The 17,778-nt window shown below is 35.0% G+C and overlaps 1 protein-coding gene across 10 annotated transcripts in view; it reads right to left on the bottom strand.

The window, feature by feature from the left end:
• The window catches only part of LOC105348307 (multiple PDZ domain protein), a 62,075-nt gene that overhangs the window by 1,145 nt on the left and 43,152 nt on the right, over nt 1-17,778 (bottom strand). For 9 of the 10 annotated variants that reach the window (XM_066066480.1, XM_066066482.1, XM_066066483.1 and 6 more), the window contains 14 exons: nt 10,589-10,785; nt 9,647-9,741; nt 9,105-9,171; nt 8,440-8,520; nt 7,730-7,828; nt 7,303-7,377; nt 7,040-7,187; nt 6,504-6,667; nt 6,001-6,084; nt 5,329-5,553; nt 4,927-5,043; nt 4,538-4,685; nt 882-1,051; nt 471-582 (listed from right to left, as the gene is read on the bottom strand). In XM_066066480.1, the coding sequence (XP_065922552.1) occupies nt 471-582; nt 882-1,051; nt 4,538-4,685; nt 4,927-5,043; nt 5,329-5,553; nt 6,001-6,084; nt 6,504-6,667; nt 7,040-7,187; nt 7,303-7,377; nt 7,730-7,828; nt 8,440-8,520; nt 9,105-9,171; nt 9,647-9,741; nt 10,589-10,785 (1,782 nt within the window). Of the gene's footprint in view, nt 1-470; nt 583-881; nt 1,052-2,684; nt 3,517-4,537; nt 4,686-4,926; nt 5,044-5,328; nt 5,554-6,000; nt 6,085-6,503; nt 6,668-7,039; nt 7,188-7,302; nt 7,378-7,729; nt 7,829-8,439; nt 8,521-9,104; nt 9,172-9,646; nt 9,742-10,588; nt 10,786-17,778 lie in introns of those variants that run through there. The other variant, XM_066066486.1, reaches the window with a different exon arrangement.

Here is a 17,778-nt window from a genome sequence, read left to right as displayed (position 1 = left end):
TTCAATTCCCCCCTGCCCCACCCTGAAAATGTGGCTTGATATTTGTTAACTATGTCACTCTCACTTTCAATGAGGTAGATGGAAGTAAATGAAACTTGTAGGACATTATGATCTTCTTAGTCAACAGTGAATCATATAATTTTTTCATCACAAGAAAGCAAGTGTTAAATTTATGGCAAACATTGTAGCATCAAGCTTAAGTTAGATGTTCAAGTCAGATGGTGATAAGAAACCACAATTCTGATACTCCTCTGACCAAAATGTTCTTCATAGAGTGTAACCTGCTACAGCCATGCTGGGTACTGGTTATTATGTCAACGAAGATTCAAATTAGAATTCCGTACAAATTAACAATACCTTAATGTAATACAATGTAGTATGTTAATGTGAGAAATTGTCACCAACATAATGTGCTCTGAGTGAAAAGTCTGCAATGACATTTAACCAGCGGTTTGTTAAGCTTTCCTTACCATGAGACACCGTGAGTTTGATTGTTCCTGGTTTCTTCAGCAGCTGTACAACCTCGTCATGTGACATGCCATCTAACTGTACATCATTGATGCTCAGGATCTGGTCGCCAATCTACAGAAAACACAACATATTCGTTCTTTTACTACTTATAAACCATTGTCAATTCAAGGTTCAGTAAATCTGCTGCAGTCAACATCCCTGGAAATCTACCACATCATAGTCTCTCAATTCCTTATTCAGATCACAAATTAGTTTTACATTGAAATGTTTCCAGATATTTATACATGTATACTGTTACAATTCAAGGATTTAATCACATGAACAACTAAGTTTATATTTGAGAGAACATTTTAACATTGCTATTTATTTGTTGCGTATATTTTTAAATAGACATTATATCTGGGTTGTACCTTTAATTTTTGGGACTTTGCGGCAGGACCGGCAGGGGTCATATTGGCGATGATGACGGCCGTGTCCCCGATGGAACTTCCGATGCCCCCCGCTATACTGAGCCCCAGCGATCCCGTTATATCGTGCTCCAGCTCCACAACACGAATATGAGTGAGATCCTCACTGTGGCCTGTATAATAGAAATAAATCAAGGATTGGATCAACTCGGATTTAATCTCATATTGCAGCTGTTTAGACAAAAATGTTCACAAAAAATTATAGATAATTTGAATATTCATTGAATTTAAAAACAACACAGATTTAAGTTTGAGTCATGTAAATATTACTTGTTCACAAAAAATAATATTATGTACATCATATTGGTATTGCATACGCTTTTATAGTAAAATTAGAGTGTTAACAGTTAGAGTTTTTTTCTAATAATTGTTTTCATAACAAGTTTCAACTTTACCACATCCAAATCAATGCCAAATTGTAAATGCACTATTAATATTAACCTTGTTTCATCCGATTTTAAGTCAATTTAACCCTGTTGTTTCATATTTCCTTCAATGCAGCTAATGTTTTTTTTTCAATCATAAACATTTTTCATGCACTACCACATGGTCCCAGTGAGATATTGATAGCACTCGTATACTTCTAAAAATTATCATCATCTCAATAAGCCGTGAAGCTTGTAGCAAAAGTTTGGAAAGCTCACATTTTTAATATAAAACAGAACCATTCATATCAAGCTGCAACTACAAAGAGTAAACACAGACTTCATGCACACAGAAATCAGAGGGCTGATGTTTTTCCCCCAAACAATTATCAAAATGACACAAATTTCACACAAACAATAAAAAAATAAACTCATTAAAAGAAAAATCAAATAAAGTGCTTTGCAAAAAAAGTTCCTCTCAATTTCATAAAATAAAACATGAATCCTTGGGTAAAAGAGATAAGGGGGAAAATAGAGAAATTTAATGTGTTTACATGATTTTCTCCACTTGAAATAAAACAGCTAACTTGTTAGATAAAAAGTTGCTGTATGTTGTACTATTTTCGGTATAAATACATGTAATAACAATACACTAATATATTCAATATTATTGTACCAAACTAAAGATGAGTAGGTTATAAGTTTTCATCAATACCATATATGTTAACTCTATGGCTTTATGTTTCTGCTTTAATTTATAGTATTGATTCATTGATATACTTGTATAAACAATTATGTGTGTGTGTATAATCTCTACATAAAGATACAGGTAACTATTGGTATGAAAGGGAAGGGGGGGGGGGGATTGGTAAGATAAAACATATTGTGAAAATGGAGAAGAGAACCTTTAAAGCTGGATGGTCAACTTAAACATTGGAATATGATTTCTCATGCAGACTTGAGACACAGCAAGGGGCACATCATGCAGTCTATGTCATGCGTAACAAGTTTGCATGAACAGATGGAAACTTACACAAGAAAAACCTCCATAGCTACTAAATCCTGGGCTATGCCTGGATCTCCATGGCAGAGCCGACTGCCATCTTAATCTCACACTCGGGGAGTATGATCAACGCGGATACACAAACATGTATTTTTTACAGGGCATTTGTAGTGGCCTTCCTGAGTTGACATGCTTCTTTTTAAAATCCCTATCTTCCTTAGATTTACTGGAATATCTATTACTGAATCAACAGCATTTCTTACTCCATAAAAAATGTACTGGGTATTAAATTTTACAATGTGTTGTTTATTTCATCAAAGATTGGATAAAAAACTTTAAACAGATAAGACACATATCCAATTGGTTCAAAACTAAAAATGTTGTAAAGTGTATTCATAATTTATTCAGGTTAACTTCATAATCTAGCAATTCATAATTTTGGTAAACAAAATAAATTGTTCAAAAATAAGATCACAACCATGTATAAGTATGTACAACTTCCAAACTAATCAATATAATCTCTAAACATGATACATAATACATGTAATTTCATTGGTAGCAATGAAGTAACTGCAGTATTTCCCTTTATAAAATTCGAAATCACAGATCAACAATCAGAAAACCATCACTGAATCTTGAACATGAATCAATTAAAGTGTTCAAATCATAACAGACAACTCTTTGACATGATTATTTGTTGATTTCGCGTACCTAACTTTGGTTATACATGTTTGAAAGACACCACAACCCAACACCTATAGTTATTTTGTATCCAAAAACGTGACAAAAGTAATATGACAATGACATATACAAATCTACCACTATGGTATCCTAGTAGTCATTAAAATCATGATTAAACTGGTTACCTCTGATTGATAAAGACAAGTGGTAAAGCTAACATTTTTCTAGGCACCACATTCCGCTGATAATTAACTATTACTGTATGCATGGGTTCAAATTTTAAGATTTCTTGTCTATACTTATCTGGTGATAGTCTTACCACCGACACTAACTGACATAAGTGTATTAAATGCGATTTAAAGTCTACAGAACACTCGGGAACTGCACCCAATGCTTAAAATGCAGATTAATTAAGCTTTACATATATATGACATATTGTCAAAATTGGCCAACAAATAATGGCAGCTGTAATAATTTAACGAGGACCAAATATAACCCAGTGTTTAGTAGCTTTGAGATGTTGGGAGACCTGTAGGAATGAAAACAGAAAAAACATTGGTCAGTGAGTGGAAACAGGTCACATGTAAATACAGAGAGGTCAAACCGCCAGGCTGCTCGGTATACAGGGAAAGTTTATATAAAAAAAAAAAAAAGTCGTAAAAAGGACATTGCAAATTATAAATAATAAAAAGGCAGACAGGGTGTACATAAATTTCTACCTATATAAAACATGAATTGTAGAAAATATTTTCCATTATCTAAATAAAATTTTTCATTTATATTCTATGAAATTTAAATCAATAAGAATCACATTCAGAAATTGAATTAAAAGGAAAATTGGAGGTGATGGTGTGTCACGAGTATAAAAGCAAACTGGTAATAGATAAAGCAGGACCTGGTTACTTAGGTGCTTAAACATTCATTGTAGACATTTGAGCAAAAAAAACATTTTTTTTTTTGGAGAACTTGTTTTTAATCTACTGTAGATTCCTAATTAAACACGAGGAAATAATTTCTGCGTAAAATCGCAAGAAGCAACAGTTGCGAATTTTAAAATCTCACTTTTATTTTTCAGTTAGTTTTGAACAATAGAAAATTATATCGAAGAATTGGTGATCGTGATTTTATATTCTCACGTTATAATATAAACTGCGGAATCACGGTATTAAGTACTCATGTAATATGAGGAATTTACAGTATCAATACTTTCATCACTATTCTAATTCTCTTTTATGATATTGTACGTAGATTTTCTCGAATGTCTACTTCATGTCACAGTTTGACAATCTATGACTGATTAAATCTGACTGCGGACTGTAAAGCAAACATCAAACAATACTTCAACACAGAGGTGTTACTGGTATATGATTAAAAACACGAATAATAATCCGTAACAGGCTAAGATATTCTACAGATAATATACAAAATCTTTCCTTTGAAGTAATAATATTCTCTGATTATACTCAAACTGCAAATTTTAGCCTACCCTGTATTTCAGCTAATTAGCACTAGAGGAAGAGAATCTATGCAATATTTCATTGATGACTTACTCTTAGAGTGTTTGCCTCCCTTGGATTTATTGCTAACACTGGACTCGGACTTCTTCAGTGCACTTCCTGGGGTGGAATTTTTCCTTGATGAGGCGCGGGATCCTGCCTTTAATCTTCCCACAGTAAGAGATACCTTGCCCATTAAAGTCTGTAAAAAAGTCAAAATCAAAACCAAATGACCAAATAGAAAAGGTTCTTTTAAGTTCTCACCAATAAAAAATAGCTCTTACCAAGAACAATTCATGAAAATTTTGCAATTATTCTTGGATTAATTGAAGAACTAAATTTAACTTCAGCAGAATTTAATGGTATTGAACTTCACTTCTTTAATCCTCAATGAATTATATCTAACAGTTTGATCTACTTTGGTAACCACATGCTTGACCTACTTTGAGCACTGCTGCTGCATATTCCTGGGTTGCATTTCTCATGTCTTCCTTGTTGACGGCCAGAATTTGGTCTCCTTGCATCAGTCGCCCATCGGCCTCTGCTGTTCCACCTTTCACCTAAAAATTCAGAATTTGTCGATAATTTAACATAAAATTTTCTCTAACCTTAATTGAAATTTATAAAACAATAGCAACAGAGTTCTACAATAAACATGTAATAATGAAATATTTTTAGTATTCTCATGTTTGAAAAATCTTCATTCCATACAGCCACACGTAGCTTAATTGATTTCTACGAACTCACCTACATTCAATCATTCAATGACTGTTAATAAGGTAGGTCAATGATTATCAAAATTTTAATGAAAACTTCTTTTAACCCTTGTAACAAGCCAAACTTACTATATCTGATATGTATACGCCCACATCGTTCCTCTTGCCCACAATGCTGAGGCCCAGTCCTCGCCCAGGCTTCTTGGTCAGTTCCACTGAGAAGATATCGTAGATATCCTCCTCTTTCACCTGAGAGTCGTCGCGGAATACCTTGATCTGAACTGTGGAGGGGGTCTGACGTAAAACCTGGATTGCATAATCATGGGTGGCATCCTTCAGGTCCTCATAGTTGACCTATAAAAATATTAAAATACACATATGTGCCCTATACAACATAAATGTACATCTTAATTAATATAGGCTATAGTATATGGATTTGAAATACAAAAACTGTTCTCTAATGTGTAAACATTTACTCAGAAGTCATCAATATTCATAGTGGTTCAATTTTCATGGAATCTCCCACACACAAATTTACATCCTCAATGAATTATGAATTTATTTATTATTCAGAAGAATAATATTTCCCAATGAAACTGTAAAAAAAACCTGGCAATCAATCAAAAATGGCTCATGTGAATTTAAATGATTCAATGGTATTGGATTCAAAATTCTGAAAATTGATTGGTAATGTAAATGAGAACTAAATAACAACGTTGAGGTCTATACACAAGAGGGACATTGGAGTCTATAGACAAAAGAGACGTTGGAGTCTATAGACAAGAGAGACGTCTAACTGACCTCCAGGATCTGGTCACCGGCCCAGAGTCGGCCGTCCCTAGCTGCTGCCCCCTCCTCGTACACCTCATGGACGATGATGGCACCCTAAAGTTAGAAAAAAATTTAAGTGTTTAATACAAATCCAAATATAGGCCTAGAGTCTTATTGACATTCCAGTGCTACATGTGTAAGTATAATTTAAGGGAAGAAAAACCTTCATAAACACGGTACAAGTATATGATCTATAAAACCAGATTCAATAAATTGATACTATTTGATTCCAAAGTGTATCTATTTCCATTGATTTACTTTCACTATGGATGATGAATGACATATTATAATGAGTATTGTTTAAAAAAAAACCTCTGATATGCAGCTCATAAACAGCTTCTTTTCCTTTAAGTAGTTACCAGGTAAAACGCAAATAATTATTTCATGGTCAATTATCTATTGAAAACTGAATTAACAGAAAAGAATGAAGAAATTATATAGTCTCCCCCTCAATAAGATCACATTCCACTCACCAGGAGAGTGTCGGCCCCGCCCACAATGCTCAGACCCAGACCCGTACGCCCCTTCTCTATCTCTATGGTGGTCTCACGACCTGGAATGATTGGACAAGTTTTGGGGTCGGCGGACTCCTCCTCCCCGGCTTCATCTGCGGGGTTGGGGTCCGTGGAAGATTCCCCTGAAAAAAACACAACAAAGTTCATTGAGAAACACATCAATATGCAGGATTTTTCCTAACAATGATTTCAATATCATGAATAAGGCTTAGTCTTATAAATTCAACAAATTTATCAGGGGGAATATCATGGTCCACTTTGGAATCCATAAAATTTGTAGGGACCAATTTTCATGGATTGTCAGTTTTTTAAGGTTTGTCAGGATTTTATTTTGCATATTCTTTTGTATATGTAAAAAGACAGTGTTTCATTATTTATTGGGGATGTTACATAGGCACGGGATACCCAGGAAATTAGTTAAAATTGAGCCCCTATGAATTCTAATGATTCAACAGCATCTCAAAAAAATTTGAATTCATAATTGAACTAAATACCTGGAGCAGATTGCAGTTGAAAGACAGATTTGGTGCCTGGTTCAGGATCCAGGTGATTGGTATTTGAAAAAGACAGCTTTTTTTCTGAGCTATTTTTTCGAACTTTAAGTTTGATTGTTCCTTGCATGTTTCTTAAAATTTCTATTGCCTGCAAATAAACATGAAATTCCATTTTTAAATGGAAGTTTCCTATGCATCAACAAAAACTATGGCACCAACAAAAATTAAAGCATCTACCATTTAAGTCGCCTAATTGGCCTTACCTTTTCATAATGAACCCCCGTTAGGGGTTTATCCCCAACCTCAAGAATTTGGTCCCCAACACTAAGCTGTCCATCCTGTGAAAAAAAATATTTCAAAATTTAAGGTGGCTCCATGGTCAACAAATTAACTTCGGAACTTTCTTAAATTTTCAGATATGATTTGCTTAGCAAAAATCTTTTAGTAGAGTAAAAATCCAAATATTTTAGCTTTGAAATTCAAATATTTTGCTATATCTTTACAAAGAGCTCTTCTTTAGGAGATTACATTAGTCTAAAAATGGCTTTGACCATCCTTCTCTCTTAATCAGATATATTGATAATAACTTTTTTATAAGTTAAAAGACTTAATACTGGGAGTTAATAAATATGATCTTTTAAGTTGGTTTTTATGCTGTTGTTAGAAACTAAATGAAGGACATAGTTTTACCTGAGCTGCCACGCCCCCTGGTGTGATACTGCGGATAAAAATCCCCGGCTGATTGTCCCGTACTTCCTCCACGATGGCAAAACCCAGGCCCGAAGCACCCTGTCAAAACACGTACACCATACTGATACATTAAAAAAACTTATTCAGTAGATAAGGTTTAGCATTCTACAACATGCAGCAAAAACCTGTACAAACAAGCAAACATAGCGTTCATCTAAACTTGAATACTGCTGTAGTCAGAATAAATCAACTATCGGTAGTCAATTAATGCCCAATTACCACTATAAATGTGCAAATTTATACCTGGGGGTAATTAGTACTAAATACACAACTATAAAGTATCCGATAAATGTAAATATTAACCAGTTTATACTGAAATACACATGTACCAGTACTCATTTTGTGGAAATACTGTAATGTACTGGTATATACAGGGTTATTTTTGCCCCGTGTAATTTTCACCCTTCTTCCCTTGCAAACAGTTTCGCTCCATCTTGAATTTGCCCATACATAGTTGTGTTTAAAAAGAAAAAAATTATGACATACATTTCTGTGAATAACAAATTTTTCAAAACCGCCTCTCTTTGAGTACTTTAAAACTAGGACCAATCAAGGTGCATTTCAAGTAAACAAAAAGAGTTACTAACATATAAGTACATGTACTACTACCTCACACCTGTACTAATCAGACAATTAGATCAGACCCATACCTTCTCCAGTGTGACAACTTGAATGACGTCTAACGGAGTTAAGTTTCCATTTTTGTCCTGGTCTTCCGAATGAGACACATCCTGTGGAAAGAGTGATTCATTTGGTGTTCATTCATCAAAGTATTTCAGGAACAATTACTGGTGGAAAGTTTATAAAACTTGACCAATATTGAAAATGGTTAATGAAGTGTTAATCATATAAGAACAATTATACAATGTCCATGCATTGTGGTGGTGTGTATAAAGAACTCAGTGCTGCCACACTGATTTGGCCCCTTAGCTCATTAAGTAGAGTGCTGCATGGTTTCGAAACTGAAATGTCTTGTGGTCACTCATTGTGGTCTGTAAAACTGGCACCCAACAAAATTACCAAATTTTAATTATTTTCACTATTTGAGTCGCTAAATCTATAGCTTGTACAAGGAAATCAGTTCTAAATCTGTTACCACACTTTCTGTCCTTGAAAATTAACATGAAAAAAGTTCTTGAATAAATCTTTCTCCTTTACATAATTGAATCACCCAGGAAAGAGTTTCACCAAATTATCTTTCTCTGTTCTTGAGATCAAGGTTTCTACATTGCCTCATTTCTGTAATTAGGATCTATGATGTGGGCTGTCTGGGGTATAATTGTAATTTGTCTGCCATTTTGCATTGTGTTATTACCTCATGGGAAACGGCAGCTGTCATCTTTAGAGGTTTAACTGCCATGTGCTCCAAGTTGTCGCTTCTCCTACTCAAAAAGTACAAAAAACATGCTGAAGATGTGATTGCAATGCCACCAACACTATGATGACAGTGAAAAGTCTCTTTGTTGCTGAGGATCTTCGAAATGTTTACTGAAGCCTCCTCAGGACTTGTAATTACAAAGACAGAAATGAAGCAGACACAATGCTAAGATTACATCAGACATATACACTTGGAATTTACGATGCTTTGTTCAATTTGAGACATATGCTTTTTGGGGGTATCAGAATTATTGGACAGGAAGTTAGCAGGCATATTGGATGAAAGCTAATTTACTCTTGTAATTAAACAATGTTTTTTAATTATAACCAGTTTACAAATAATTACATTGAGAATATCTATGGGAAAAAACCTTAATAACATGAACTTGGGGTGTACTTTAATCATCAGAGAGAGAGAGAGAGAGAGAGAGAGAGAGAGAGAGAGAGAACACAATTTTTTCATCAAGCATATATACAAACCTGAGTAAGACAAATTTGATGACGTTGGTGGATAGACTTTTGATGATGGCTGATGCATTGAGATGACTCCTGCCATATAAAACCTGGCCATTGACCTGCAAGCAGAAACCCAATCAGTAAACAATCTATAGAAGAGGGACAATATGATATAAATTAAGTTCTGGGTCTACCACTCTGAATACATATGTACATAAGTTTTTAAGTGGCAATCTTATTTCAATTTTGCAATAACATCATACTGATATACATGCTTCCAGTAACAGCGAAGAGACCTTTAAGTTAGCTGTAATGGTTAATAAACCTATCTACAAAATGCACTCCCTTTTTAAAAATAAACATATTCAAGATTGCATGCAACTTATCATGGGGAAAAGTGCATTTTTTTATGTCAAACAGAAATGTTTGCATATCTATCTGCCATACACCCATCAGTTTCTTTCATCAATCCATAAACACAATTGCTCCCATCAAAATTTTTAAAAGTTAGCAAAAATTATAATGTAAACATAAATACATAAACATTTTCAAGTGATCATGATCTTTAATTACTCTCTAATGGCAAATCATGTGCTAATGCATATCATGGAAATTATGGCAGCAGAGCAGTTACAGTTCATATAACATGTTCAATGAGAAATAACTTCTATCTTCATTTAACGTCAATGAAATGTAATACATGTATAAACATCAATTTTATCTGACACGTCCATGTTATATCTGACAGTCTCAGTGTGTAATCCAGGATTGCACACACTGTTCATAATGTTTAAGCGAAACCTCACTATCCAAACACCTATATAGTAGCTGTGGTATCATTACATTTTATTCAGAATTGATAGGCAGACCTTATGCATCATCAATGTGGAATTTCTGACTTTACAAATCAACTACACAATACACAAACACTTGTATACAGGGCAGTTACATTTCAAAAATACTTACTTCCAGCAGTTCATCCCCGACTTGGATTCGTCCATCTTTTCCAGCAATGCCCTCAGGTTGCACCCCAGCAACAAACACACTCATGGTGTTGCGGTCCTTGTTGCCTGCTAGGTTGATACCGAGGCTGCCATGGCCTCGGTTCAAATCCACCACGTGGAGGTCTCCATTCAAGTCACCATACTGTCGTTGTATTTTTTCTACAAATAATATCATATTTTTTTTTTGTATTGATGATGATGTAACATATTAATTGGAAACTACTGTGGAATCATTTTAATTCCTGGGGACCAATTTTCGTGGATTGCTGAAATTTTATAGAAATCTGATAAAAAGTCTTGTTTTACCAATAAATGTACCCTTCGTTTTCTCTATACTGTAAAAACTAGCTGTTTGTTACACACAATTTCATGTGTTAGCCACATAATTTCTCATTCAGCAAGAAAACTTGGCCAAGAGATGTTTGTTTTTGTCTCTGGTATTATGTATTCATGCAACCTGTGCGTGTAACAATACAGGAGGTAGTTCATTAGCAGAGCTTTTGTTTTTCTGGTTACACAGACAGATACAACTGACAAGGTGCCATGCCTGTATTGGTTACTGCCAACTGCCACTCAACCATACTACAGGTAGTGCACTCAGGTCTTGATGTAAAATACAGAAATCTTATACAGTTGAACTTAAATATCTCGAACACTGATATCTCGAATACAATGTTTATGTTGAAGTGATTTGTAAGTCCCAACCACTTACTTTTTAAAGTATTTTACCCTCAATATCTCAAATACTTGGATATCTCAAAGTTTTAAAATAGTCCCATCCAGTTCGAGATAATGAAGTTTGACTATATTGTAAAAGTGGTTATTAATGTGTGAGTGATATGTACCGGTACTCTAGTTATGCAGTAAACCTAAAAATGCGTAAAACATCCCCGTACATATGTTAAAAAAATAAAAAATTGCATGTGCTAAATCATGCATCAGCATATTTAATACCAACACATATTGTTTGATCCAGAAAATGTGTACGTTGCCACCAGAATAAATAACTACTTTTACAGTAATGGCCACCATCATTATTTGAGGCTCTAAAAAGACGCACCCCCCCCCCCCACTCCAAATTAAAAAAACAAATGAATTTTCAATTTCTTTAAGAAATCAATAAAAATACAATTTAAATCTAAGAAAATGAGAAAAAAAAAAGAAATTTAAAAAATTTGAAGCCAAAATTTTTTAAAAGGCCAAATTAGGGGCCAGGCCAAAATTTGAGGCCATGCAGGCCAAAATTTGGGGCCAAGCCAGTTTTGAAGCCAAAAGAGAGGCCAGGCCAGGCCAGGTTTTAGAATATGCCACCCCTAACAACCAAAGTTATTATATACCAGAGGCTGACAACTATACTGCAGAGTAGAATCATGCTTAAACAATATCCTCATCTTCAACCTCAATTTATTAGGTATTGAAAACAGCTGGATCTCAAAGGGAAGGGGATTGAAAAACACAGGGAACTGAAAAAATACACCTCAAAATCTAGGGCCCCAGTGCTGTTGAAGAATGCTGATGCTGTGGAGGAATGCTGCCAATAAATCCAGGACAGACAAATTATATAGAGTCTTATATCAGAAATTTGTAGTGAAATAAATCTATGCTGAAACCTAGTGATTACTCAGTTGCATGAGGATTAATCCTTTTTTTTGTTCTGGGAAATCTGACTGGTAAATCTGATTTAGCTCAGCCGAATCCTAATTGAGATAATGACTATGTTGGGAGATTTCCATCTTTAATTCCTGATAATTTATTTCGTTTCCATTCAAACATCTCCTTCATGGAACTACAGCAGTATAGACAATCAGTGTCTTACACAAATTGTTTATGGATCCCTCATTTAAGGTCTAACATGAATTCAAGCTGATGGGCCATTAGGCTGCAGTCATATCTTCTCTTACAGAGAACCGACATAGCAGAAATGGGTTCATGGATTAACATCGTTTTCCATTTCCAGTGTGGCATGCTAAATCTTTCTCAACCCCAGGAAAAACAATATTCATCATAACATTATCAGAAAGAGGAAAAAAATTCCCACAATGAGAAACATGTACCTCATATCAACCGAATTATTTTTGTCACCATAGAAATGATAATAAAAAATCAGGACATATACTGCAGAACAAATTACGGTTATGACAATGATTTTGACTGCCAATGGATCGAGGTTCTCTACAACCCATGTTTTACAGTGGTTATGATCAATAATAGTCTAATTCTCAAAGGAAACAACATTAGCTGCATTATTTAAGTAGCCGGGGCCTGTTAGCACACAATTTCTTGTAAACACATGCTTCCAGGCATCTGCTCATCAACTTCAAAACAAACTTCTTCAAAACAAACTTCAAATGCAAATCCTATTTCACAGACTGTTCTCTGTTTCCCTGAAACTCCGAACCAGTCTTCAATTGACTGTTGGCAAATCACATTATTTTATTCACAGTGGTCTGTTCTTTCTATTAGACATAAATCAAAAAGCCACCAGAGATAGATATATTAGATAGATAGAAGCACACTGAGATAAAAAAGATTGAATTACATTCTACTCAGTACAAAGGAGTCGGGGCACAGTCAAATTAATATCTACCTCAGTCACCAAACCACCGAACAGACACACACAGAAAAACAATGAACCTTGCAATCTCCATGCATCTTCCTCCAAGCAGGTTCCTGACATTAACACCATGAAGCTATGTTGAATTGGGCAGGCTGAAATGCCTGGGTCTGCTGGAGTTCTACAGATTTTGGAGAGGAGATGAGTAACTACAGTATTGCATGAGAATGGAGAATCCATCTCAGAAGGGAGGGATAATGATTACACTACATGAGAGAGATTCTACTGTCACATAGTATTATGGGAGCCAGAGAGTTTTAAGTGCTTCAGCACTTTTGGAATGTAATGATCTTGAGGCGATGGACAATGAACTTTCCCCTGCATTGCAATGTAGGTGCATTTTGGGTAATTCGGTGTGCACCAAATTGCATGTTGCTGTATCAAACCTAAGGGAACATTTTCTAATAAAAACAAGCTTGCATTTATCAAATAGTAATTAAGGGGATGCTCAATTAATTGCCAGGCAGCAAATCATTAAAATGTACAAAAATGTTGAATAATTAAAATGTGATCAATAGACAATTTTTAGACAAATAACATTCCTACACATGACCCACCAGTAACATATGTATGTTTATACCTGCATTGAAAAGCTGAGACAGCTGGTTTCTTTCTATGGGGGTGGAGCCAAGTGTTGAAATATAACAAATATCAGAAGCTGAGTAGGTTAATGTATGGGACAATCTGTATGAAAACAGATAGAGTCGAAAAACGATGCTCTTCACCGTAGAAGGCATTAAGGTACACAGGTAAATATTGATACACAACAAAATGAAGAGTCAGGATTCTCAATTTATGTAAGAAGAAATATATGCATGCCTTGGCCATGACAATAGAAGCACATGCATGAGACAAAGAGGGCGCTTAAAAGAGATTTCAACAATACATCAAACAGATGCTTAAAGATCTATATTGATTATGAAGAAAGTCACAACTTACTAGTAAGAGGGGAAGAGGTATTAGACTAAACTAGATTATGTGTTATAAATAAGGGTGGGGCAATAATACAATTATGATTCAATTTGGAATTGAGCCATTCTCATTATCCGGACTTGATTAACCCTAGAAATGTGTCAAAGTATACTAACTGACACTGGTGCATTGGTGAGAGAGGATGAATACTTACAACACTATATACTAAACAAACAGTAACATCATTGTGTATGTATGTTTGTTTGTATGATGAGCTCAACAACTTGGTTGAATGGTAGCATATATAAGCACTAATGAACTGTTTTATGTAGCCTGCAAGCCATATTGCTACTTGATCTGCATTTCATGGGTAACATTCTCGACAATCCAGGACTAATTCCCTCCAATACTCTTACTGCTAATTAATGGAAGCTTAATCACACTGGACATGCAAACCGTGACTCCATCTTCTTAAAAACTGACAAAGAAACCGTCAGTGTTGTCAATGTTTCCCAAAATAATTGACGCTGGCACACGTTATATAACCAGGCTGTCTACAGTCCTCCATTACTGCGTGGGAAGAAGGTGGACAGAGACAATTCATACAAAATATGGAAAACTGACACTTTAATTCATTTTCTTACCTAATTAAAACACAATGGAAAAGAACTTGATACTCTCTGTCAGTCGTAAAAAAACAGTGCAGATATAAATTTAATCATCTCAGATCCCCACATAATGACTTTTGCTCTTCTAGGGAATTGATTTTTTAAGTACGTCTGCCTTGAGAATATTGTCACCCCTTCCACTTGACGCAATAAATGATACCATCACATTACGGCTGTTGCCACTCAGAAGAAAAACTATCTACATTCCTGCAAAAGTCGAAACTGTTCTAGTTGTTAACAGTGAGAAACAACTTCATGCACTGATCAGATTACAGACTTTTTCATTTTTCTTTGCATGTTTAAATTTTTTTTTTAAAGTATCTAACATGGTTAGAGAATTGCGATCTTTAATTTTGTTTTACTGGTAACCATTTCCACTCCAATGGAAAATTTCAGTTGAAATTCATTATCCTATAACACAATTTCTACCATACAACAATAGTATCAAGCTTTTTAAAAAAAAAAAATACATCTGATAGGAATTACATTTTATCAGCAACAGACAGAAAAATGGATGAATTCTCTTAACTTTTAGACAGCTAGAAAAGGCAAACAGACAAATGAACAGCAAACAAACAGATGGACAGTTGAATGGATTCTCAACCATCAACAGTGATGAGTCTTGGAATGTTACAAGAAATGCATGTTAACATCAACAGACAGCCAAACAAATACACAAATCCAGTGCAGCCAGATATCCATATACACAAACAGACAGATTCCCTGATATCATAAAGACCAAGTTTCAGCCTCACAATCAGAGAAATAGGGCTAATGGCATAAAAAAAAAAAATGAGGTCGATCCCATAAACTTGTCCCTAACTACCATTTAAAAGTTGCAATTCTGTTACCCAGGGGCCATTAAAATCTTGACTTTGAATTAATCTTTTTACCATCTTTACTAATCTGACTTCCTTCTTGAGCTTTCAAATAAACAGTTTATTTTTTTGTTTAAACTAAAAAACGTACTCATTACTCTATGTATTTTTGGAGGAATGTGCTTTAGCATTGCCATGGTAACTGTCTCATGCTTCAGATGAACTTGCTTCTCTGCTTATAAGCAATTGAATTTTAATCCGAATGTAAAGAGAATATCTGATTTGATAAGCTTCTGGAATATTTCTCGTGCATTTCAGCTAAAGGCCATTCAGATTCAGATGAAACGGATCCTCTTCTAGAACTACTGTACAAAAGGTTATTTTCGCCCCATGGTTTTTTTTTTTTGCCCTTCTACATTTGCAAACGCTTCAATTTCGCTTGAATTTGCCCAGGAAGATACTTAATCAAACTAACACTGTAAATTAGATATTGTTCTGAATTCATCCAGTCTTTAAATTAACCCACTGACTAAAGCAAACTTTGAGGGGCAAAAATTAAAGGGGGGCGAATATTTCCCTGTATACATTATACCATGGATATATTTGTTGGTAAAATCTGCTCCACATACACACACACACACAAACAAAACATCTATTCCAATTTTCAATGTACTGAGGTGTGCATTCATCATGCAGTTAACATGTCGACTTACCTGCAGGAGTTTCATTAATGTGAAGATTCATTGGAATACGGAGTCAATCATGTAACAATTCCTTGGCCTATTACAGACAAATGGCTGTCAGCAACTCCTACACACACATAGTTTATTTGAAAACAACATGATATTCAACTCATTTTCTTGAGCTGGCCCCTCGATTGCTAAATCTGACGTCCTGATGTCACTCCACAGAGTCTTACCAATGATTGCTCAGGGGCAAGATAAACTGAATTATCGAAATTCTATCTGCTTGTTCATATATATTCAAATTTCATATTTGGTTGGTCTATTGAGCACAGTGATGGAGTTGCATTTGCATCATTTCCATATGGGAGTTGGGCTGATCTCATTTAGTACTGGGTCTATGATCGTGATTGCTCTAACCACTCTTCACATGCTAGTATTTACTATTGATTTCTATATGTGCACCCTGCATTCTTCACTGGATCACCCCTGTGTCAACAAGTTCTCCCTCTCTCTGTCAATTCAATGGAGACCGACATTTGTTTTATATTGAAAACAAACTCTAATCAATTCACTTTATTGTCTATCATCGAAATCTGACTGCGCTCCACTGCAAAATCTGTGTCTTTGCTGGAACTGTCACACAACAGTTTTTTTTTTTTTTATTGATTCACTTGTGAAAAACAGTTTCAACTTTTATTCCTATACATGTACATGGAAAATCAAAGTACTCCAAAATCACAAACAATGAAATTCACATCAGAGATAATTTTTCCCTATTGATATTCCACTTTATTATCCCTCTGAAGTCTGGACTGACATTACAACAGTTAAACATGTTACGATGATCTCTCTATAGCTGGCTTTGTGATTTAGTTGATTCCCTGCTGGCTTCTTTCTCCCTTCACAAGGGTTATTTTTCCGTGCTGTTACAGCATTTTATGGTCTCTCCAAAATTTGTCCAACTGAGCATAAAATCGTCAAATCTACTCCACTAAAGAGTCCCTCTGGTGTTGGACTGAATCCTATTGACTCCTCCAGTTTATCCTAATCCATAAAATAATCAAAGAGAGCGCAACAGAGAGTGCCGATTCCTGGGGTTTCCTGGGAATACTCCTACTAGAGAATCTGTTGACTTTAATAGTCAGCCGGTTACAAATCATCCATCACGATAACACTGTGACAATAACAAGTCACTAACGGAGGCAATACCAACCCTTTGTTGTCAATTAAATTCAAAACGTGATAATGAATCCAACATATATACCCTGATAGCAAGCCAGCAAGCACCGAGAGAGAGAAAATTTGTTTATTTCTTTTGTCTGTGCTTCCAAGAAAAACAATAATGAAAAGGAAAAAATGTGGCACAAATAACTAGATTACACAGATGTTGAACTTCATTCCTCCGAGTGTTAGGAGCATAATAATGTCAAGATATGGATGAAGTGAAAAATATG

Source organism: Magallana gigas, chromosome 7 (assembly GCF_963853765.1).
Source record: "Magallana gigas chromosome 7, xbMagGiga1.1, whole genome shotgun sequence".
Taxonomy (NCBI): domain Eukaryota; kingdom Metazoa; phylum Mollusca; class Bivalvia; order Ostreida; family Ostreidae; genus Magallana; species Magallana gigas.
This window is presented reverse-complemented; position numbering and strand designations above follow the sequence as displayed.